The 24,076-nt window shown below is 47.2% G+C and overlaps 6 protein-coding genes across 6 annotated transcripts; 1 reads left to right on the top strand and 5 right to left on the bottom strand.

Annotated features, from left to right (window-relative positions):
• Nucleotides 1–338: 338 nt before the first annotated feature.
• On the bottom strand, nt 339–1,580 carry HO133_010298 (uncharacterized protein; the record flags this gene model as incomplete). Its single annotated transcript, XM_037301152.1, has 1 exon — nt 339–1,580. The coding sequence occupies one exon, from the start codon at nt 1,578–1,580 to the stop codon at nt 339–341; it is 1,242 nt and encodes a 413-aa protein (XP_037153969.1).
• A 4,202-nt stretch (nt 1,581–5,782) lies between these two features.
• On the bottom strand, nt 5,783–6,319 carry HO133_010299 (uncharacterized protein; the record flags this gene model as incomplete). Its single annotated transcript, XM_037301153.1, has 2 exons — nt 5,783–6,033; nt 6,073–6,319. The coding sequence occupies 2 exons, from the start codon at nt 6,317–6,319 to the stop codon at nt 5,783–5,785; spliced, it is 498 nt and encodes a 165-aa protein (XP_037153970.1).
• An 866-nt stretch (nt 6,320–7,185) lies between these two features.
• Nucleotides 7,186–10,931, bottom strand: HO133_010300 (uncharacterized protein; the record flags this gene model as incomplete). Its single annotated transcript, XM_037301154.1, has 3 exons — nt 7,186–9,848; nt 10,578–10,852; nt 10,903–10,931. The coding sequence occupies 3 exons, from the start codon at nt 10,929–10,931 to the stop codon at nt 7,186–7,188; spliced, it is 2,967 nt and encodes a 988-aa protein (XP_037153971.1).
• A 780-nt stretch (nt 10,932–11,711) lies between these two features.
• HO133_010301 (uncharacterized protein) lies at nt 11,712–13,378 on the top strand (the record flags this gene model as incomplete). Its single annotated transcript, XM_037301155.1, has 3 exons — nt 11,712–11,789; nt 11,861–12,204; nt 12,268–13,378. The coding sequence occupies 3 exons, from the start codon at nt 11,712–11,714 to the stop codon at nt 13,376–13,378; spliced, it is 1,533 nt and encodes a 510-aa protein (XP_037153972.1).
• An 889-nt stretch (nt 13,379–14,267) lies between these two features.
• On the bottom strand, nt 14,268–15,526 carry HO133_010302 (uncharacterized protein; the record flags this gene model as incomplete). Its single annotated transcript, XM_037301156.1, has 2 exons — nt 14,268–15,111; nt 15,396–15,526. 2 exons carry the CDS (start codon nt 15,524–15,526, stop codon nt 14,268–14,270), a joined length of 975 nt encoding a protein of 324 aa, XP_037153973.1.
• Nucleotides 15,527–21,008: 5,482 nt separating this feature from the next.
• Nucleotides 21,009–22,731, bottom strand: HO133_010303 (uncharacterized protein; the record flags this gene model as incomplete). The annotated part of the gene is given in 2 exon segments (XM_037301157.1): nt 21,009–22,670; nt 22,687–22,731. 2 exon segments carry the CDS (start codon nt 22,729–22,731, stop codon nt 21,009–21,011), a joined length of 1,707 nt encoding a protein of 568 aa, XP_037153974.1.
• Nucleotides 22,732–24,076: the final 1,345 nt, after the last annotated feature.

A 24,076-nucleotide genomic window follows, 5' to 3' on the forward strand; every position in this document is an offset into this window, starting at 1 on the left:
ACGCATTTTCCTTCTCTACGAATCTTGCTCTGTGTAATCAGACTCGCACTCTTCATTCTAAGCTCTTCTCCTTGCTCTATCAAAATATAAATCGGAAATGAAAATTCACATTGATTGACTGCTGCCATTTTCTCTACATCGACCCGTCGTTCATATGAGCTGCAACGTCTCTTCGAATTAGCGTACTCGGTCGTTCGAAGACTTGTCGGGAGATAGGACTAGAGAGGGGGGATATGCATAGGGATATAGAGAAAAATACAATGCACATATCAGAATGGGCTAGACATGGAATTATGTTCCTCATCTACTTATTGCATCCGTTGCCTTTCTCCCTACCTTCACGCACACAAGCCGAGATCATGCCAATAGAACGCTCCTATCTCTTCTTCTATCAAGTCACTTTGCCTATCCACTGGGTCTTCCACCACCCACCCTGTCGTTGCCGCTGCTTCTCGAGCTCCAACCAAAGTCGAAAAGGGTAGGGAATCGACGCCAACATCCTCCTCAACCTCTTTCTGACAAGTCCACTTGTAGATGTAATCGTCCTGTAGCTGAGGCGAGACGAAAGAGTAGGAGGCGATGTTGGAAGTCCTTGAACATTCCCTGCCAACATGGCCTTGAATCAACGAAGGAAGGGTCAGATACGGCCACTGCAATGTGCTAGGATTGACGTTGAGAAGAGGCTGGCTCCGCCAACACTGGTCGGACCAACATCTGCCGGACCAACATTTGCCGGACCAATACTTGTTGTCAGCAATGCTAAGCCTCAGATTAGGTAGATCTTCATGCGGACGAGAAGCAAGGACGAGAATGCTGAGGTTGTCCAAGCGCGGTCGCAGTTGACGGAGCACACTCGCTGTGGCACTGTCGGCTGGGAAGTCCTGGATGCGCCCATTGCCGGTCAAAAGGTGGATAATGAGGGTGCGAAGCCGCGGGCAATGCCGCGCAAATGCCGTGATTTGTTTGGAAAGCACCGCGTCGGTATTTCCAGAGCTAACTACCTCCAAATCCATGCTCAGATTCACCATGAGATGTAAGTTGTCGCTGAAAGGAGGCATGGCCCCGTCCCGTACAGGCGTGTCGCTGTCCGCCGGAAACTCAGGATTGGAAATTTTGATCTTAGAGAGCCCTCCAGTAGTCGATGAACAATGGAAGGTCTGGCTGGCATAGAAGATAGGAAGTGCTTCCTGGTAAACTGCTCGGCAGGTGAACAAAATGCTGCTGTCGAACGTGTGTGTAAGCCTCTTGATCACCTTGTCGTCATCGATACCGGCTCGGCGGCGGAGAAGGTACGTGGCTGGAGTTTGGAAAAGGTGTTTGTAGACTATGAGACGGAGCTCGGGCGCGATGGTCGTAAAAGTAGACCCTTGTGGTTTGAGAAGGGAGGTGCGAGTAAAAAGGTCTTTGCCTGGAGAAGATGAAGCAATGAATTGCTCTTGGATTGGTGTGGAATTGGTCACTGGTTGCTCTTGATTCGAATTGGAAGAGTCATGGGTTTGCTCTTTCACTTGAAATAGTCTTCCCGCACAATGCTCTTCGGTTGGCTGGGATGAGCCTTCCGACTGACTTATAGAAGCCATGATCAAGGTAATGAGGTTGGGGAGATTAGAGGCAAGGTAGGGTATAGGACATTATCAATAGGCTTGATCGGTCCTAGACGTGGTTGAATGAATGAAATGGAGGTGGTTGATTTGTGTAGTTATCTAAATTGCTAAACGCTTGAAATAGTCGCGAGTGACGCCGATTTGACGCTATGTCTAATCGGGCCTGTGTTGGCCATGTCTTAACAATTCCCTTTCAACTCTGCGGATAGTACTATCGATTAGGCCCTAGCAGAACGAAAGGGGCACAGGTGGACTTTGGGTATGCAAAGCCTCCCCCCTATTCTATAACACTGCCTCAAGCTAATCAGAGATACTAGCGATGAAGAGTAGTGGACTTGGTGAGGGGAGAGAGCACGTTTTGCACGGCCTTATCACCGAAATAGACATTTTTGTAATACAAATGCAGTGGTTGACACAATAGCAGAGCTGACGGGAGACCCATTATCAGTGTCACTAGTTGCTGTCGGGGAAAGCCTGGCCATCCGTGTGACGGATTGTGCTTTCTTGCATCATATGTGAGTGTTCTATACACAGTTTTGAAACGCTATTTGGTTGACTAGCCGATCTCCATGCAATTTTTGTTTAATCAGCTCGCAATCTGAGCGTGCTCCATGTAAACAGGCTGGTGAAACACAGATGCACTCCTGAGAACATGGTGACGATGGCAAATTCAATATCTCTCGCGTGTATCTGTGGCCAGGAAGGACGGTCGGGCGGCTCGAACGCATGTTAGAGTCCAGCTAGCATCAGATCCCTATAATTCCGAGCCCCCCCTAGGACCGGTTTTATCAACTCTCTCTCCCCCAATACGAACGTGCGGTCCAATGCAAAAAGACAAGATGATTGCCAGTCGCTGTGGTACAAGATCACTAAGGTCCTTGGAAGATGTTTAATGCCTACCACTTGTAGCAATTAAAGCGAGCCAAAGTGAACCAGATGATCCATATCCTTACTGGTCAGCATTTTATGGGGTTTCTTACCATCCGATCGACCCACGAGCCAATAAATACAAGCAAGATTAGTGAACGGCAAGGAGCTCGGGGCTTGGGCCTGGCCCGAGAATTCAAGTCGCTGAACCTCCTTCAGTACTGTGCAACATAAATTTGCACCTGACAGCTTCTTCACACGGTCCGGTCGTTGTATAACCCAAAGCCAAGTCGAATTACGAGATTGCCCACCGTGGGTCAGCATCGGGCTCTTTCTCAGCGATGTCATGCCTTACCATTATATTTTATGTTTGTAGACTAGATATAGTTGTCTTGCTATCCCTGATCTGCGGCCGAGCATTCAAGATCTCGGTAGGTCTCAGCTAACAAGGACTCAATCCGAGACACTGAGGGTGAGTTATCGCCAGTACCACCAGCGTCTATAGTACTCACCTTCCCGACTTCATGTTACATACTCTTCATATGTTTCCACCAAATCTCCGTCTGATGCAGCTCCAAACCTAAAGGGTCCTTCTCTGATCAAATGTATATTATCCTTGAACACCTTTGTCTCCCTAAAAGCCATATTCGGCCTCCACGCTCTCCCATCCCAGCACGATCATATGCGCCTTCCCTTTCGGTTTCCCTCAGATTCCACATCCTCAATGATTCGCCCTTCTGATACCCCTTAAACTTCTTCAGTCTCTCCGAAATCGCTTTAAGAAGCTAATCGTCTTTACGTCGAAACAGGAGCCTTAGATGGTTGTCGGTTTGAACGAGAATTTACTGAGTTTTCTTCCTCGAGTACTTTCTACTCGAGACCTTTCCGAGATGATCGTCACCCCATTCTGGTTGAATATCACAAAAGTTTGTTAAAATCAAAAGATCTGAGCGCTTACAGCTGTCCTTTCTTATGTCATTTGTACTATATTTTGTGGGACTCCGGGACAAGTTCCACATTGTTTCGCAAAAGCTCGTGATGACCTGTTGTTTTTCTGTGGCACCAAGCCTGAATTGTAGAATTGTCAACAACATCCTTGAGATTTCCACCCTCTATGCATGACTTCTGCTACATTCTCTTACAAGGCTACCATTTCCGCAGAAATGAAACCACCGTGAGCAGATCCATGGTAGGCGATCCTTGATTCCAGACATCATGCAGGGTCCCGATAGCCTCGCTCCAAAAGAGCCAATCGCACCGCAGGCAGGGTTTGTTACCGCCCAATGCGAGGTACATTATGAGACATCGCTTGGCGTCCTTGAGTCACCTTAGTAAGGGAGCAGATGAGTCACTTCCATAATCTCCAACCTCGTCAGATGTGAACACCTTGCACTCGCTCCATCAACAGCAACTTGGAAATTGGGTTTCTTCTCTAACATGGAATACCTGGAAAGGCAGAAGAGTTTTGTTGGAAATAATGCTGCAGCACCATAATGTGTTGTAGCTACTCCTCATGGTAGCAACCAGGTGGCAAATCAGCATGAGCTTCACATGGTATATAAGTAGCCTACATACCACTCCATAGCTAATCAATCCTTCAACCTCTCTTCAATTCCAATAAGTTTCGAGGCCACTGTCCGACGTCTCAACTCGGACTTCCCGAAGCAGATCAGCGGAAGACCTCTGTTTGATCGTGGGGAAGAATGCCGAAAGAGCATTGAGCAAGCATGGACGCTTGTGAAAGTTTTCCCGGAACATAGCAAAGATCTTCTCCCACTACAGACTCTGCCCGAGCTTGGCGAACTGCTCAAGCATTGTGTTTGGTAGGTTATCTAGCAAGTCAGGTCGCATACGACTACTGAAGGAACCCAGGTACTTGTGAAAGGTTGGCAGACTCGATGGTTCTCTGGAGCTCTTGGACATTGCCTACCGAACAGTTTCCGACAAAGGATCCGCAACTTTGTCGTAATTGAGAGACGAAGTCCACGATAATACGATTCCTAAGCTTAAGACACAGGAAATTCTCCTTGTGGAATCTCTAACTTGACGATTTGCGAAAATGTCAACATTTGGGGGGCGAGTGCCAGAAGTGCTTACTTATATTTGTCTAGCTCAAAAGAATGATACCACAGACCGCGATGGTGAACCCATATTCTCTGTTTCATCAAGGAGCTGTTGCCTACAAAGTGTAGTCTATGGCAGGGAAAAGGCCCATACATCTCTACCAACTATTTTGCCACACCTTTGAACAATGACCACTGAAGGCTCAATTGTCACCTGCGGATCCCACAATTCAGGCATCGGCTCTTCGGTTCATGGTGTTTCTGACTCGACAACCTAAGGAAAGGTGAGACTTCGGGGCCGAGCTCCCGAAGTGCTTGCTCATATTCGTGCTACTTGGGTTAATAATGCCATAAATCACGCTGACGAATCCATAATCTCAAATCTATCAAACTGCTATTGACTTCAAAATGTAAATTACGGCAGGGAAAAGGCCCATGCATCTCTATCAAATATACTGCCACACCTTTGAATAACTACCACTAAAGGCCTGTCACCTTTGGATCCGATAAACACCCGTGAATAGTTCTCTCGGGCACCTCTAGAACAAATTCGTTCTCAGTACTTCTCGTCCATTGTCGTCTCTCGGGCTTCTCCCTTCCATTATCGTGTACTACTCGTGAGGATTTCATCGTTCTTCTCGAGGCAAATGTTCACGTGCTGTGCACCTGCTACTTCCCATAATCAGAGCCCTATATTAAGAGCACCTGCACTGCTTTCGCAGGGTTTCTCTTTCGCCTTTATTCTTCATCCAAAGCAACGCCTTTCTTCATAGTTCACTCACTCCATTATTTCTGAACCGTATCGTGCCCCATCGAGAGTCTCCGAGCCAAAGACATGGACACCAAGGTTAAAAGTACATCCGCCGAACCCTCGAAACCGCTGCCGCGTCCCACGAGACCGGCTCCGAAGCCGCCGGGGACTCCCAAACTCTAGGCGTTTCAGCTCGGGCTGGACAGCGTATCTTGGGGGGGGGGGGGTTTTCTTGGGCGAAGGATGGTGATTGAAGGGTATTGAACCTTGATCGAGTTGCAGATGAAGGTGGTTGAACGCGTCTCAGTGGATTTGGATGGGAAGCATGCTGTGAATAAGGGAGAGACATGGCAGTGCAGTCTAATTGACCAGAGCTTAACCTCTACGCGGGTCGAAAGTGACCCAATGCATTAAAACGGCCAGCTCCTCACCAACCACTTGAGTAGTCCCCGCGTTGATGTGATGAGACGATATTTATAGAGAACCTACTTGCAACATCAATCCTCCATTTCCTTCCCCTCACTCTCGTCGTCATCATGCCCTACCAACGTCCCCTCCGTACCCGTCCGTATGCCCATTTCAATCTTCACAAACCCCTGCTCCATCGCTTCATCCTCTCGAGCTTGCTCATCCGTCCCCACAGCTACCCTTTCGCTTCCGAATCCCTCGGAAAGATCTGCCATGGCGAGCTCATCTGCTACAGCAACCGGGCGGCCTCTAACGTGAGTGCATCGGCCTTGCTCTTCATCTGGTATGTGTCAGCAGGCTCATCAATGAAGGAACGGACGGAAGGAAGGAAGAACGGAGCCCCACGTGCCCTCTTCATGCCTCAGCCTCCTCACTCTGCCTTGCCGAAGCGCAGTGATGCCGATGAAGAACATGACTACCCCGAAAAGGATCGTGCCGATGGAGTCAGGCCCCCATTGATTCTGATTGAAGCCACCGAAATGGAAGGCTGTGGGCTGCGGCAGGTGTGAGGGTTTCAAACTTGGGGACAATGTGAACGAGGCGTTCAGGACCGGATGAGAGGTCATCGCGACTTTCTTCGGAGTGTCAAGGAGGCCTCTGTCAGCGGTTTGCGGGAGGGTTTGGGTGTAGGTAGGGGAGCAGTAGGAGTGGAAGAGCAGCTAGGAGGACTCGCAGAAGACTGGGGTTCGGGAGGCAAGGCTACCTTCTTGTACTCCCAGTGGGCGCATAGGGACCAGCTGGTGGCAGATGCACGCCAGCGTCGCGTACGCTCAGAGACCGAGTTCCTGAGTGCAAGTCGCAAGCGAAGTCGCGTTGGCAAGCTACGGATGAGATATGTCGCAGGGTCTGTCGCTTGTCACGCTTACCGGGCTCGCGTCGCCTGACAATGACAATGACAGAGAGCGCGTAATTGCAAAAGAATGGGACACGTTCGGAGCGTATTCGATGTAAATCAAATGCAACGCAATACCTCCAGAATTTGTATATCATCGTTACTCGTAAGCTGCCGTAAGAGCACCGCTAAGAGGTTTCCTGTCCATTTCTATCACTTCGGTCAAACCCCTTGGGCGAGCAAAATAACAAAGCGGAACTTTAGAGCCAAATCTTCCCACCCGTAATCCACATCTCGATACTTGCGTTCGTGTTATTCGCGCCTGGGCCAAAATGATTTAGTGAAGTCCAGAGAAGTTTGTGACAATACAAGATACGAGGTTAAGATGGAATTTGAGACAATAGAAAACAACGATCGGTCTTAGGCCATTTTGTTGGTATACATGCCACACATACTGTAAAGGCGCATTCACACGAAGCTGCAGACTTAGCAAAATCAGGTACAAAGGTACAATGTAACATCATGCCGGGCAAAACGGCTAATACAATACATGACGTTACAGGCTCAACGAAACAGCATGGGGGCAAATGAAGACGCTCCTCACCTCGCACCGAATGGGCCTTTCGGCCTCTCCGCTAGCTTGCTCAAGCGTTGCGCGAATTGAGTATGCGTTCCAAGCTTTGAGAATTTCGTGTGAAGCTTCGCCTTTTGTATAGCATCGCGCACGACTGTATTGGTCGTCTTAGTTGGAAGACACAGCACTGGCCAGGGGAATTGTTTTGCGGAGATCTCTGCGATGAAACAGTACCATGCCACAAAGTCTGCAACGTCATCATGACCTTTCTTATATACGTGTTGCAGTGTCGGTGCCAGTCCATCGGTTTGTTCATGCATGTTGGCCCCTGCCGCAAGTAGAAGCTTGACAGTTTCGAGATGTCCATTCTCTAGTGCTGCTTGCAGTGCAATACATCGAGTACTCCCCTCGCTCTTAAAGTCTGCTCCTCTTTCAAGAAGAAATCGAACAATATCACTGTAGCCGTTAGAGGCTGCAAGATCAAGTGCTGTGATTCCCTCAGAAGTACGCAGATTGATGTCCGAGTATCTGGTCGAGCAAGACCATAAGTGTCCTATGTGCGCCTTTACTGAGTCCCTCGTGTCGATATCCCAAAGCATGCTATCTGTTTTCCCCTCGTTCGTTGCTAAGTCTTTTGTCCAAGACTGATAGTATGGTTGTTGCACGATCGAGTCATATAGCTCCAACTCCCTCATGGAAGGATCGCGGCCATCAACCAGGTACTTGACAACATGTATATATCCATGAACTGCTGCTATATGTAGAGGTGTCTCATGGGTTTTTGGTATGATTGAATTCACGTTCGAGTTGTAGCTCATCAACAATTTCACCAGATCCAATCTGCCAGACTCCGCAGCAACATGTAGCAAAGTTTTCCCCGAGTCGATTTCAACGACGTCTACCTTAGAGCCGCACTCCAGAAGTGATTGGACCGCGTCTGTAAGTCCCCGAGCTACAGCGAGGTGAATCATTTCTACTGAATTATAGCTCGCTCTAGATGCAGAATGCGCGACCCCTCGCAAAATGATGTTTGCAGCCTCCGAGTGTCCACCTCCTACTGCAATAGCGAGCGGCGTTTCACAAAGAACGCAAGACCCACCCTTTGGGTCCATACCCATCTCCAGGCACAGTTGAGTTAGAGACATCAGACCATACGAAGCGGAAATTCGAAGGGTAGTATGAGCAATCTGGATGGAACGTCCACTGTTGGGTATTGAGAAAGACTGGCAATCGTAGTCAAGCCTGATAATTAGACAGCGCTGCAGTGTGCCGGCAAGAACCCTGCTGTAAGTCTCGGACAGACGATAATGGACAGACCAATTGGCAGCTGCATATCTAGTCAAGGTCGAGGTCATCCCTCCACACAGCTGCTGTGCGGTTTTTATGTTGGTCAAAGCGGGAGATGATTCCGCCCTTAAGAGTGAGCTCAGCAGTACCAAACAAGCCCGCGCAAGACGTTCGTGGGCTGCGAGTACCAGATGACGAGGATGGTTCGGCGACTCATCTGCAAAAAGAAGGTAGTCTCGCAAAGTTGGGTGTCTCAGTCTAACAATGCGTTCCTCGGTAATGGTCACAAGCCATCCGCAAATGCGGTAGATTTCAGCTTGTGAATTGGGTAGGCTTAGCTCGTCGCCAGTTGATGGCGGCTGCTCAGGAAGTTGAGATTGTCCAGCTTTGATCGCCAAAGCCTCTAGAAGTTCCGGAAGGTACAGAGGCCGACTAGCAACTGTTAGCCAGGAGAAAATTTTCTGGGCCGTCTCAACATCCTGCAATGGGATTTGTTGCAGCGCCCTTTGGTAGAATGCATCAATGCTAGCTGGTAATGAGTTGACCAATTGTGGCAAATTTAGGTGAGATTCCGTCCGTTGGATTTGCTCAATGGCCAATGCCAGCCACAAAAAAGTTCCGTTGGCGCGCGAGCACAGCTGCTTCGCGAGAGCCAAGGTATGCACGGTTTTTTTCGTGGAAGTCCCGAAGATATTGGCCAATCGAATTCTGGCAAAGTTCAACATGTCCTGCTGAAGTCCTGGCTCAGCGCTCAAGTCAATCTGGATAATATCCTCAGGGCTGATCCTAGCCTCGCACCTAGACCGACTTGATATAAGACATCTGAGAATGTGTGATTTCTCCCTTGACCTGTTGGCTCGGAGGATCTCGTGCATGAGGACTTTTTTGATTGATTCATCATCGTCGAGACCGTCAAGTATCAAGAACACTTGTACATGAGTGTTTACACTTACTATAAGTCCCCTAAGTTTGCGCTGAAATTGTTCCAGCGACATTGGATCCGTAAGCTTCTCGCTTTCTCTGATGACCGATTGCAGCAGGCGTTCTAGCACGATGGATCGCATACATCCTCTTAGTTGATAAGCGAATGCCTTCAATATGTATCGCGCCGAGCTGACTTGGCCTTGGCGTGAGTCAAAGAAGCAGAAAGCCAATGCGCATCTCTGCTCCTGTCGTTGCTGTAGGTTTTCAATTATTGCCGAGCAAAGCATGGATTTGCCTGCCCCAGGCCGACCTTTGAGCCACAGCAGAGGGTTCTCGGCTTCATTCGCCCATTTTCGGTATGCTTGAAGATTGACCAACCACTCGCAGCTGGTCGCGAATCGTTGCCTTAACCACATCTGCAGAAGTGACTGTTCGGTCTGGAGGAACCTGCGATGATCGTCTTGACTTCTCGCTGCTTCTATAAACATTGAGCCTTTGCTTACCCGCATTTTGAGATGTCCGTACCTTCGCTCAAATGATAAATCGAGCGCTCGACATTGGCTCTTATAACGTCTTGCGGTAGCGTCTTGGGAATGAAGTAGTGGTTTTCGGCACTCTCTGAAAGCCAAGATTGAGGGACCATAGACCACAAGCAATGGTGATGGAGTACCTGACATGACCGTAAGCTTGAATGGAAAGCAAACCGAGGCTCGCAAAGATATCACTACAATATCAGAAAAGCAAATACGAACCTTGGCTCCGGGACATGGAGTTGATGTCTCCTGACAAAAAAAAACCCGTATGTATGGCCGATCAGGCCTACAGCTTTCTCGAGCGAATCGGGCTGATTGCCCATCGACGTCTGCGATCTGTCGCATTTGAGGTGTCGAGTGCGTGCGGTTCGAGCGATCTAATGTCTCTAGCAGGCTTGCAATCGAGCTTTGCACAGGGCTGGCGTGAGGAGAGCCGAGGAAAATCTATGGCAGTCTTAGCTCCAATTTTTGGCTTCCTGTGTTCGGCATGTTTGGGGTCAGACTATTCCGTATGTTTCCCTAGATAATGCATGCAATTCTTCCTCTGACTCACTCAAGAGCAAAGCCTGTAAGGAAGTCAATGATGCTCAGCTTCACGAGAACTCTGCGTCATACTTCCTCTACCACAAGACCGCCGAGACCCTGGCAGACAAAGAGCAGGGGTCGAGGGAGACCATCGCCTTCGTCTATAGCGTTCTCAGATGAATCTATCAACGGCTTGACCAGCGAATGTGTTTCGAGCTTTGCCCACTCGGACAACAAACCATGCGCTGCATGGTTTACAACTTCGACTGGAGAGTCCCGAGAGCTTTGATCATGATATCTGTAGTATAGAGATCGCGTCTTTATGGAATGTCTTGGGAAAGCCTCCTTGAACCATTCTGAATGGCCAAAAGATTCTTCCCAATCTTGGAGATTCTGCTCTATCGGATTCTCAACAAAAATGATGCTATTTGAATGGTGAGTATGACAAAGGTTGAGACGGAGATAACAACATACTCGACAACAACATCTTCATTGCTCTGCATTTCCACAAACTCAGCCATAAGGACGACTGCCACAAGGCTGTAGAAAAACTGGACGGAGGCCGAGACATATATTCACAGTGGTGTAAGGATCACACACTGCTCGGCAAGGGATTGGATAGTGATGAAAGTACCTTAGTCTTGAATCGAGTTCTTAGCTACGGTAAGCGCCCCATAAAAGACGTACGCAGAACCGGCACCTTCTGCAGCCTTGCACTGATGGGTGTAGCCTTGCGCACGATGTAAGCCTGTACACACCAACGCCCCGTTTTGCCTGCGCAAAAATACGTCATGCTCTGTGTCCCAGTGGTCAATCTGAGGCGCAATAAGCAAGCGAGGAAGCGAAAATACGCGACCATGCAGGAGATCGGTAGGAGATAGGCGATGCACATGCGAAGCGAAAGGAGCAGCGGGCTTTCATCGCAACGTCTAACTAAGATGAGAGAAAGTGCTTGAGATCGACGCGTGTACCATTTGCATCAAGTTAAGTGCCTCATGTAATGACAATGACATGTTTGAGCACTAGAGCGACTCGGAGCAACGGCCTACGAGACTTGATCCACTGGATAGACATCTCGCAAGATTTGACCCAGCGCTCGCTGCCCCTACAAGCGTGACATTTCTTAGGCAGCTCTGGTATATGTAAGAGCCTCATTTTAGAGGGTAGTACTTCACAAAACCACAGCCTTCCCTTCAAGACTCAGGCTGCATTCTCTCCCAAATTCTCAGCCTTCTCTTTTTCTTCATCTTTATCCTGCTCCATATCACAACCAAAATGTGGCCATGTATAACAGCCTTGGACCAGAGACAAATACGCGGGACACGCAGAAGTGTAGCGTCTGCCGACATCGAAGGAAAAAGGTGAGAAGAGCCGGGCCGGGATTTATCCGAGACAGTAAAAATCGGTGACTAATTCTCTGCTGTTCTCGCAGTGCAGTCCACATGACCGCGACTGGGAGAACAGTCAGCAGAGGTGCCACTTCTGCGAGACCCATGCCCTACCGTGTGGACCAAATGTGAGGTATAGCGAGGACCCTGCAGTCATCCGGCGGCGTGAGGTGGTGTTTGAGAATGCAAATGCGGGCCGCAGCAGTCAAGCAGGAGAAAGACACTCAGAAGGACCAACAGCGCGGTCAGCGCTAAACTTTCCTGCTCCTGCCACGCGTCATAGAAGAGGAAGAAACGTGGGCCCGCCGGATGCTGGTAGCGCCGAAGATGGGAGAGAGCCATTTGGCACTGAGTCCATCGCGGACCTTGAGGAGAAGGCTTTCTCAAGGTACGACCTTGCCAGCGTTGAAAGTACCCATTGAAATATACTGATTCGTGCATCTGTTCTCAGGTTTGACGACTTCCACGCTCTAGGAACCACTTTAGTATACGTAACTCAGCCCTCGTGGGTCTACTGTCCCTCTCATCGAGCTCAACAACCGTATCATGACTTGTCGATCGAAGAAAAACTACATGAGCTTTTTATAAACATATATGACATCGCTGTCGAAGCTAGAGACCGAAATGAATCTCACCTGGCCCGATGGATACTCTTCGACCTTGTATTCGCTTTGGACCAGTACCGGTTGTTCGACACACGGAAACGAAATATCTTGTTGAAGATGGCACGTATGTTTCAAGAGCTGCGTCATCCATGGCATTATGCACATGTCCTCTTAAAGATCGCCGGCATGTACAAAGGGTCAGCGTTGCCTACTCAGGAAGGCCGTTTGTTGGCCGAATCTTCCCACCTGTTGGCCGAATCATTCCCCACCTCTTCAATGTCTATCAGGCGTGTCCTCGTAGATCGTTGGAATGAGACAGTTGGTGGTATTCATGTTGACTCGAACCTGAATGTGCCACCTCTACATGCCGCCGTACAACATCGAAACCCGAGCATCATCCTGGCACTCTTGTCCAACCCCAATGACTGTAGCTCCACGCCGCTAGCCCCGCCCCTGACTATGCCATCGAGGGTTGGCCAAGTGAGAGCCGACATAGAAGAAAGGGATCTTAACAGTCGGACTGCTCTGTTTGCGGCAGTCGCCAATGGAGACGAGTCTTGTTGCTCTGCTCTACTTTATCACGGGGCCGACGCCAACATTCGTGATGACCATGGGCACACTGCTCTCGAGGTGGCAGTCAGAGGAAGCTATCTCAACATTGTGGACCTCCTAATCTATTACAAGGCGCTTGTGAATCCTGATATCACAGGTTGCTCGTCTCTGCCATTGCACGCCGCCATCGAGAGCAGCAATTTGAGCAGCAACTTGCAGCTTACGATCATCCACAACCTACTGAAGTCCGGTGCCGAGGCCTATCTTCGAAGACACGCGGACAACAAGCACGCGATAGATCTTGCTGTTGACCGAGGAGAGCACGAGCTGGCAGAAAGCATACGCCAGAAGGTCCCCAGCCTGAGCCAGAGCCACACTGCTTTCATGGGCCAAATCAACTCCTAGGCCGGAGGCCGCACGTAGATCTATGTCATCATATTACCGAACCTAATTGTCGTCACCGGAGTGTTCCTATGCGACTTATGTATAGACTGCTTGTCGAATTCAAATCTGACGGATTAGGAATATTATTTCTTACGAGCCCCACGATTCTTACGAGCTCTACGTTTACGACTATATTTCAATGACAACATTAGGTGGCTAGCAGTCCTAGGTTTGGCCGTCTCAGCGCTGGGTTTTGATGCAATGATGCAAACATCCGCAGCGAATTTCTTTAATGTATATTCAGCCGTTAGAATCTCGTGCCAGACAGCGTTGGAAGATTCTTTGGTCTAGTCCGCTTAGAAATCCTAGAGGCCTTTCGAGGGTACGGCTCACGCATAACAACAGCGACTAAGTTCCACTGTCAAATAACTATTCAAGAGGTACTGATATATAAAAGCACGAACCAATAAAATGTCTCGCAGACTGCGCCAACCGCGGTATCCATGCTATCGGTTTGGATTCGTTACTTTCGCGATTCTGAGTTACGCGTTTACCTTCTTTCTTGTCAGGACGGGTTTGCCTACCGGGGAAGTATTCGAAACCTGATGACATTGTGCTTGGATTTGGGCATTCTCACCGGCTCAAAGCACTGCCATTGTTACAATTAAGCAACTTGCGTAGAGGGGGACAATTCTAAAAGCTTCCTCTCCATCTTGGACACACTTGTATTGGTATCAACCAGAACAGGTTGAGCGTTCATCTCAAGGAACTCAACTATGATGCTTGTTTGAGGCAGGCAAAAGGGCGATCATGAGAGCGGTAATTGAATCTCCCTCTAATTCTAGATACCTATGACTACATAAGACTGATCATAACAGGTTACGGAATACGTCTCATCCGGAAGCTGCAACTATGCACCTCTGGCTTTGACTGTGGCAATGGTGTTTCCGAACGGATTTGGAGTGGCATGACCCAGCATGAGATCTTTGCGATTCGGCACACACAGCGGCTTACCATCAAAGGGCTCGAAATCGAACGCCATCAAGAGGGTTCCGACGGCTCCGGGCACTATCGTGCGAGCAAAATGGCGTCCCAGGCAGATGTTGCCGCCGCCTCCGAACGCTCGGAAGATGTCGGGCATCTGAGTCTCGGGATAACGCACGCCCAGGAACCGATTCGGGATGAATTTGTCGGCATCCTTGTAGGAGCTGGAGGAGGTGCGGATGGCGACGCCTGAACCCCAGATGAAGTTGCCCTTGCGGAGGAAGTACTCGGTGTTGTCCTCCTCAGTTGTCAGGGGATAGTCCTGCTCGATCCGACGGATTGTCACGCCCACGGCAGTCCATCGCAGTACTTCGTGGAACGTGGACAGTAGAAGGGGGCAATCTCTGCCTATTCGTAGAGTGTCAACAGACCTTCGGCCTTGGTCGTCGTGCTTCGTTACATGTTCATCAAGTTCGCTTCGAATGCGTGCCAGGAGTTCAGGGTCGTGAAGGATGAAGGATAGGATGGCAAAGGTAACAGTGGCCGAGTTATCGGACTGTCCAACACTTTGGGACATCGCCATGCGAGCCAGTTCGCGCCGGTCCAGCCTAGTCTTCTCGAGAACTTTTGCGCGGTCTCGTGCCAGGCGGCCTGCGGTCTCGAACCCGCCATTCTCATCATACTCGACAAATGCATCAACAACTTTCTCGCGCGCTTCGGCTCCACGACGGGCGAAGATACGAGGGAAATTGTACTTCAAAAAAATGTAACTTTGGTTGAATGTCCAGAATTGTTCCCATTAGATAGGATTGTTGCAGTATGGACTCTTTGGACCCCAGACGCCTCCCGACACGGAGACTGTGATCGACATGCGCAGCCACTCCCAAAGATCCACTTTTCCATGACCACTCTTGACGGACGCCATGAGTGACTAAATGAACGGAGCCCATGCTGCGACGAAGTCTTCCTGCATGGCGTCTAGACTAGTTCCAAGTGACATGGCCCTCAATTCAACTTTATGATAATCGTGAACGAAGCCAAGGCCATTCCCCACGTCGGCACGATCGACACCCTTGAATAGAAGCCGGTGGCTTTCTTGGGCTGACCGCCCATATTCGCCATGACGAGAACCGAAATCCATCCCAAGCCCGTATACTTTGACCTTGATTGTATGACTTGAGTCATTTCGGGAGAATTGACAACATAAATATGCCAGCCGAGAACGGCGACGGTGAAGATTCCATGGGTCACCTTATGCATGTTCTCGGCGGCTAAAGTGTCAAGGATATGAGTTCCATGTGGCAAGGATTTCCAGACGCTGCCCTGCACCAACGGGGGTTCTCGCTGCTGAGTGGTTTCCGAACGAATTTGTTTCGGTCTTATAAGATTGACAAGACTGGCAACCGCAACCGCGAAAATCAACAGGTACTAGTACGTTGCCATCTTGGCAGGCGAGGAACTGACTGAAAGCCAGATAAGACGAAAGAAGCAGAGTACACGTTGCCTGGGGTCAGTTACATTTCTCGAGGTTCGATGTGCGCAGGAACTTCTGGAGCTGCCCGTTGCTGACAGATGTGCTCCTCTGGGACAGCCCATTGTGAATGGATGTGTTTAGCTGGGATAGCCCGTTGTAGATAGATGTGCTCATCTTCAATGGCAAAATCTCAAGGCGAGCTCGCAACCCCGGATACTCAGTGTCTTGTTCGTGGTGGAAAACGAGCAGACGTACTTGGATATCTCGTCGAGGGAAGATAAGGTATAGACAGATTAGATAAATCGATATCCGACCTTCCTATCAAACTGGCCTTTCAGGCGATGATAAGCATTGGTCTAGTAGCTGAGATGTTGCATGGATAGTCAAGGCAGGGGATACGTCAATGCTCTTCATATGTCACGTCGTCTCCGATTCCCACGACTGAAGATTGAGTGGCTATCGAAGCTTAGGGTCTCCACCGCTCAGACCCTGCAGAAGCCTCAAACATATCCCTTTCTCTAGTTTCCAAATCGTGGAACTGGGCGCTGGTGCACGTGCCGCTGGATTGAGGGGGCGCACAGTAGTGAGTAGTGGTTCCTCCATAACCTCGCTCGCAATCAATACTCATGTAAGCTGCGGACGGGAGAGTGATAAGGTAGGTAGTCAGAGAATACTTATGCAATTGACCGTGGGCCCACTATTCCCTACGCTATGATCATGGCTACCTTACTTCCATGAACTCCCTGGGCGCTACAGCAAGGTATCCTCATGATCCTGTCAGCTGGCAAATTTCGTGTAAGATGTCTTGACAGCTAGGGCTAAGCCCTAGTATTTTACACGGTGACATCTTTCAACGGTCTTTTGGTTAGGTCAATCACCGAAAATAATACTTCAGCCTTTCCAAGTTCAGTCTTAATCTTGGAGGCATCATGTCCGGCGCGTCATCTCAGCCTGGTCACCGCCGGCCAGTATGGGGTCGAAAGAAAGACATGTTCTACATTGTCTTTCTCTTTCTGGTGGTCTTCCTCGCACTAAGTATGTAGTCCTCTTGAAACCCATCATTCTCACCTTAGCTGGCTTAAGCTCGGAGGTCAATGGTTTTCTGATCCGTTGAGGCCCACACAGCAATCGACTTCGTGCCATTGTACCCAGTAAAATTACCTTCGTGGGCGTCGGCGCTACACGACTACTATCGTATGAATTACAACGATCCTCTCTACGCGAAAGACCCGCCGTTCTTTCGGCTGTACGTCTTTATCGAAGCAATATATTCGGTTCCAACGTGCATATGGGCAATTAGAGGTCTTATCCAAGGTACTTCCCGGCTCACGGGATGGCGCCTCGAGAGTCGGGCAACTAACCGCGCTGAAAGATAACAGCATGGTTCCGGTGTATCTACTCGTCTTTGCGACGCATCTGGTAACATCCACCCTCGTTTGTTTCGTGGAAGTGTTGGCTACAAAGGACTGGCCGAAGGAAGACATCAACAAGAATCTCCCTGGATATGTGATTTTCTTCGCCGTTGGTAAGTCTCACCTTTGCCGGCAGCCAGTGACTCATGATAATCTTGGCCTAGCGTCTGTCTTGTGGGTGGACATGTTCTCGCGCGTAAAAACAGCCTTGAAAGGGAAAACGAAGTTGAGTTGAGTGAGTTATCAAATCCCAGAGGGAGGGTTGCTGTCGTCTACCGGGTAGGTCACCAGCCTAAGCGATCGTGAAAAGACCACATTTGTAATGCGGAAGGATCGGCAACCGGCCATTTTTACGGTTGGAAAAGTCTAGGCGACAAGGAAACGCCAACAGGCTCCACCAGGCTGAAGTGGTCGAAGCAGCTTAGAGAAATAGTTGTAATGCGAGTGTCCTGTCGTGCAAATCGAGGTAATTTTGATCGATGTCGCTTCGAACGAACGCTGCATCAGATCTTCTCAAGATCATACATTTACAGGGCAATAGTAATGACATCCTAAGTCATCTATCAAGAACTTGTTTCCTTCTTGACGCTCCTCCACTCCATACCTACCGCAAGCACAAATCCAAGGATCGAAAGCCCTATAGGAAGCCAAAATGTTCCAGCAATGGCTCCATTATAAGCTTTCAGCACCGCTGGCAGCAGATCCTCCGGCACCTCCGAGCGGAACGCAGCTGGACCTGTTTTTGCAATCTTTCGTGTTCGAGGAGAGAGATCCTGGATTGCGGCGAGCTGGTGCTGTAAGCCATTTGTAAGGACAGCCTGCGCGACACATACGAAAATTGAAAATCCCAAGGTCTGGCCTAGCAAGACGGGTGCTGAGCCTTCTGGATGTCTTCCTTTGGCAAGACGAACGGTACCGCCACGAGTGATTGCTGCACACTGATACCAGCGCCGATGCCGAAGAGAATCTGGAAACCTGCGAATGTGCGAAAGGAAGTGTTGGTGGATGTTGTACTAAGAAAGCCTGCGCCTACTGCTTCTATCAAAGCCCCCCAAAACATGAAGGGGGTGTAGTACCCTAGCTTTTCGACGCACGCACCAGTGAGGCCGGCCGATACTGTTGTTGCGAGAACCATCGGCAGCGTGTGGACCCTGGATTTTCCGGCAGGAACCCCACGTACGACCTGAAACCTATATAGGCCGAGTGGAGCACGCCGCTGAGTATGTTGCGGTTCTTGAGTATATATCCTGGTACCATAGCTGTCGTCCGGAGATAGACTTGCGTCGCCACAAAAGCTAGAGTGAGCACTGCAGAGAGTGTTAATAAGACGATAATACGGCCGCTGTTCCACTGATAGACAAATCCGCCCCAACTGAGAGCTAAAAGGAGACATGCAACGGCAGGAGCGAAGGTCAAATTTCCACGCGGGTCCAGTTATAGAAGTTTCGGCTTGAGTCCGCTCCTTTGCTGGGCATTTTGGTCTTCCGTGTCCTGGGCCTGCTTTTGGGGGTATCGCAGAGTGAAATAGATGACAGGCGCTAACGCAACACCGATGAGGATAATAAGATAAAAACACCATCGAAATGAGATCCTGGGAGATGATGATCCCACCAAAAAGGGGCCCCAATAAAGTTCCTATTGTGAATGCTGCCGCCAGACTCCCCACGATGAACGGTTGTCGGCGCAGAGGAAAGACGTCCACGATTATTATCATGATAGTCACGAATACTCCGGCAAGCCCGAGGCTCAGTCACGGCACGTCCAGCGATGAAAGTTGGAGCCGAGGAAGCTTTGCCGCAGATCGTTTCCCCAACCAGAAAAAGGAGAAGGACGGACAGCAGGACCCATTTCGAGGGGAAAATTTCGTTAACTTTACCGAAGAACAGGATCGACGCACTTACAGCCAAGATCTCGACACTAGAGCAGAGGCCAGTATCATCAAGCGTACCAAACGTCTTAGCAAGAACGGGGGCCATTGTGTCGATGAATGTTTTTGACTGACGAGGCATGAGCAATGGGACACCGAGGAGGAATTCAAAAGGGAAAGACCATACCAGTGCCACCGTGATCAAGGCAACATAGAAAGCAATCATGATGGGTACCGCCCTTCGCCAGCCCGGTTATCGAACTTCGTCTTCTTCGTTACCTCGCACTCGTAAGAGCTTCACCCTTGCACTTCAACAACCGAATGACTGACTCCTGTGATAGCTAACAGCGGTGTATCCCCCAACTCCAATCTAGGCAGTACCTCCATGTCGCAGACCTCAGTCGAAGCATCGACCATCGCGATCGTAATCTTTCGTGCTTCAGCTTTTATCTTCTTTGCTGACACACTCCGTAATTATCCTTTACAGTCCTTATCCTCCGCTCTCTCGATCTCCCTCTTCTTACATTTATCTAGTATTTATAACTAACATTCTAGCTAGCTAGCTTAACAGAATCGCTCTTCTATAAACTATAAGTAATCGATATAATAATAATAAGAATATTAGCGTAATATTATTCGAATCGAAATTATTTTTCTCGTAATAAAGATTAATAAAATAAATATCTTATTTTATTAAATAGATTTTCTATTACTATAATATAAACTTATAATTTTATATTTAATATTATTTAAATTAAGTAATTTATTTTATAAAACGTATATTATAATATCTCGATTAATTCTAATCGTTATTTCTTTAAGCTAATAAAATTATTTTATTCTTTTTTATATCGAATATTATTTAGATATTTAAATAAGAAGTTAGTAAATAAGTTATCGATATAGATATTACGAATTAATTCTTTATACTCGATATATCTTTTTAATTAAATCTTAGCGCGTCTCTCTTTATATATATATATTTATAGATTATATAAAATAATAAATAACTTTATATTAAATTAGAATTAGTATAGAGATATAAGTTATATAAGTAAAATAGATAGAATAATAAGACGATCGAATTATATAAATGAAAAGAAGATATAATATAATAGAAGAAAAATTCGCTAAGATATTAGATTATAGAACTAAGTAGTATATTAAGAATACGCTTATAATATATTATATTAATATTAAGAATTATTTCTTAATAATAAAGTTAGCTAATAAAAGCTAAAATAAAACTTTATATTTAAATACGTAGTAAAAATCTTATATTAAGAAAGTTAAGATAAAGATATTCTTATAATATAAAGCGTTATTTATAACTATTATATCTATTTAAAGAGTTATATATAATAAGATAAAATAGATATATAGCGTTATAATAAGACTAGTAATAATCTACGTAATAGCGATATAATATATATTAAAGAAACTAAAAAAAGTCTAAAGAATATATATAAGATATCTAAAATAAAAATAAAAAATGGCTATTTTGGAAGAGTTATAACTTATAGAAGTATATAAAATATTTAATATACGCGTTCTAAAGATAGAGATAGAGATCTCTTTAATATAAATAATCTTAAATAAAGTTACTAGCTAGATTACTAGCTAGTACTATATCTAAGATTTATCTAATCTAAAGAGTATTAGATTTTCGATCTTAGTAATATCGATTTAGAAAATTAACTTTCTATCGAGATACGTAACGTCACGTTTTATGATGTCTTCGATAAGGACTCTTTTGATGCCCTTTACCGAAGAGAGTCAGTCTAATAAAGATTCTACGACTTCTTAACCATCGTGCTCTCGAACCCTTCTAGCACATCCGCGGATGTCTTTACAGTATTCCTTATATAACACGTAGGGCTCTGTAGGCAAGATCGACAAAGTTCCATACTGATCTCAAATGATGGTAATGACCTGCGGCTCGACGTCCTCAAACCATGCGAGGTTCTTCACAGCAGCTTCAAAAACTGCATAGCTACTCTCGTCCTGGTCCACTTTTGCCAGACTGAACAAACCAGCCCGACGATAAGTCGACCGAGCACCTGGACATTTGAAAAGCAAAAGCCCCGTGAACACTTGCCCCCCCTCTGTCTTGATGTCCCGAGCCCAATACCTGGCATCTTGAACCTCTAGACAGTATACATTAACAATGTTACCTACAAGAGGCCCCCGAGAGGCATAGTCCTTGCTATCGGCAACAGTTTTGGTATTGCCGGCCAACAATAACCCGTTCGAAGATTCAATTTTCTGTGTTGAAATGTTCCACTGTGCGGTTTTCAGACGGCCCCTCACTTCCAGGGAGGCCGCTAAGAGAGATCCATAGCGGTCGCTACTGATATCGTGTTGAATTTCATAGTCCAGGATTTCCAAACGAATATCAGCTGGCGCTATAGCGAAGGTCGGAAGCATGAACGAGCTTTCAATGGAAACCCACGACCAAGACGGACCGATGAATTTGTTCAGCCTCGACTTAGGTTGTGTATACAGGTGAAGTTTCCACAGTAGCTGCTGTGCTAGGTTTGTCGTCCACAGACCCGCAACATAATCCCCTATCCCTGGAAACTCCCGACGAAGTTCTTTCGCAACACTCGCTAGCGCAGGGAGGCGATCCAGAGGGTCTGAAAGCGTGCGCTCGCTGAACGCCTGGGATAAAGTGTACCAGCGTTGAATTTGCAGGTTTACGTCGTCATTCTTGATATTTGAGCAATTAAGGTTCCATTTGTCCCAGGAGCGATCAGTCACGCTCTCATCGATCATATTGACACTATAAGAGCTACTAGATCCGGCGAACAAGTGTGACTCCCGACATACCCAGTCGATTCTTCCGGGGTGAAAGAACAGCAGACGAGTGGACAGCAGCCGCTCCTGCATAGTCCAACCTCGAGTCTCGATTGGGAATCTTGGTGCATCGAGTTGCTTCTTGATTAGATATATGGAACCTTGCCTGCCACTAGAGGTGTTGTCGCGGAAACACTGGAAGGGTAGAGTCACGTTCTCGAATGTTTCAGATAAGAAACCTTCGTCACTTCCCAGGGAGAATGCCGGTATGATAGTCAATGCAGCACTCCGATACACCTCCCCCATCGTCTTGATTTGTTCAAGCTTGTCTTGCGGATCATCCTGAATAATGCAGAGCACATCGACCCAGAGCCAACGGATACCAATAACCCTGCATACCAACACAGCGTCTCTGAGGGTACCAGGAAGGTCTTCGAACTCTATCCTAACCATTCTGGCCTCTAGACTGTCCTTGGTTGTCATGAATCGCTGAGGACCGCCCCACATATAGCTGAGAGCGGCATATTCCGGTAAACTTGGCACAGAACTTTCATGGCAAGCTTGCAATTTCAGATGATTGACCTCGCCTCCGCCAACTTGTAGCAGTCGTTGCGGCCGATACGCTGGCCGCTGGTAATCTGAATGGTTTTGTCGACAAGTAAATTGCCAGTTCTTAATCATAGCTGCTGTATCGCCGCTGAGCATTAATGGTTGGAGTATCCTCCCAGGGACATCGATTGCAGCCGGATCATCTACTATGTTAGCCTCGGAGACCAAGTTCTTCAGGATCTCGTACCTGGACTGGTGACGACTTGGCATTTCCATCCCAGAAGCTCTCCATATTGCCTGGCTGCAGAGCGAAGGCTGCGAGTGTCCGGTTGTGGTCTCGTAGGAAGACTTGCCACGCTCAGCATGTATGAAGAATCGATGTTGTCATCGAAAAGGATGGCGATCCTTGAATTGGGGTTGTTGTCGAAGTAACCTTGTGGCCAGCGACACTTCTCAATTAGGGTTTTGAAGAAGTTGCATGGATTTGCCCCGCTGGAAAACTCGAGCAAGCTTGATACAGGAAGCTCAAAACTTTTCTGGTACTCAGTGATCGGACGACTGTTCAGAAGAATCGAATTACATCTGCTGCAAGTATGAACATCACTCATTGTATCCAAAGTATTGTGAATTGAGGAGCATTTGAGTCCAGTGTCTTAGCCAGCAGCTTTTACAGATGCCTTCTGTACTATTAGCTGCATATGTCATGACGGGACGCGGGATGACAGCCAAGTGACTTTCTTACTAGATGATCAATGACCTCTGAGATGTTTTGAGCGTGAGACCTTTCATTAGAAGATGCTATTGATAGATCGAATCTTCTTCGCTGCTCCTCATTGCTTTCTCGCGCCCGCCCTACACTCCCATTCTGATGCACATTATTCTGTGATCCAGGCGGTCGATATAACTGTTAGAGATTTGACTAGGTACTTAAGGTATCAGTTACCTGCGTGAAAGAGAAACGTGATACTTTTTGACGAGTGGGGATCAGGCAGCATCTTACCTATACGAGAGGCTACGCTGCGCAACGGGGCCGACCTAGGGCGGGGTTTAAACGAGGTAATTATGAATTGCAAATTAAATAAGAATACTTGGCAAAGCTGATTTAGCTCCGCCTCCGACTTTTTGTTAGCGCCATTTATAGAAAATTGTAGAGAACGTACTTACTATTCTTATACTAGCTTACTCTTACTAGTATACTTATACTCTAAAATAATTAAATTAGAAAGAAGATTATAGAGAAGATAAAGGATTTTAATTAATATTACGTAGTATTTTATTATAATTACTCTATTATCTCCATAGTCAAATACTTTAAATCTCATTTAAATATCTTAATTTCGCCGTTAAATATATAGTCTATAATACTTTACTTAAAATACTCTATCGTAAATCTATTATAGTTACTAATATTAATTATATACTTTAAAAACGACTTTAGATCGTTAATAAGATTTAAGTAAGAGTTAAGTACGCTAGCGTATAGAGAAATTCTTTCTAAATAATAGTATCGCGTTTAAAGTAAGAGCTAGCGATATAACTATTATACGCTTAAGTTAGAGATAAAATATTAGAAAAAGCGTATATACTTATTAGCTTCGATATTATAAATATTTAACTAAGATAATAGATAACAGTAA

Source organism: Letharia lupina (genome assembly GCF_014066315.1).
Source record: "Letharia lupina isolate WasteWater1 chromosome Unknown contig_8, whole genome shotgun sequence".
Taxonomy (NCBI): domain Eukaryota; kingdom Fungi; phylum Ascomycota; class Lecanoromycetes; order Lecanorales; family Parmeliaceae; genus Letharia; species Letharia lupina.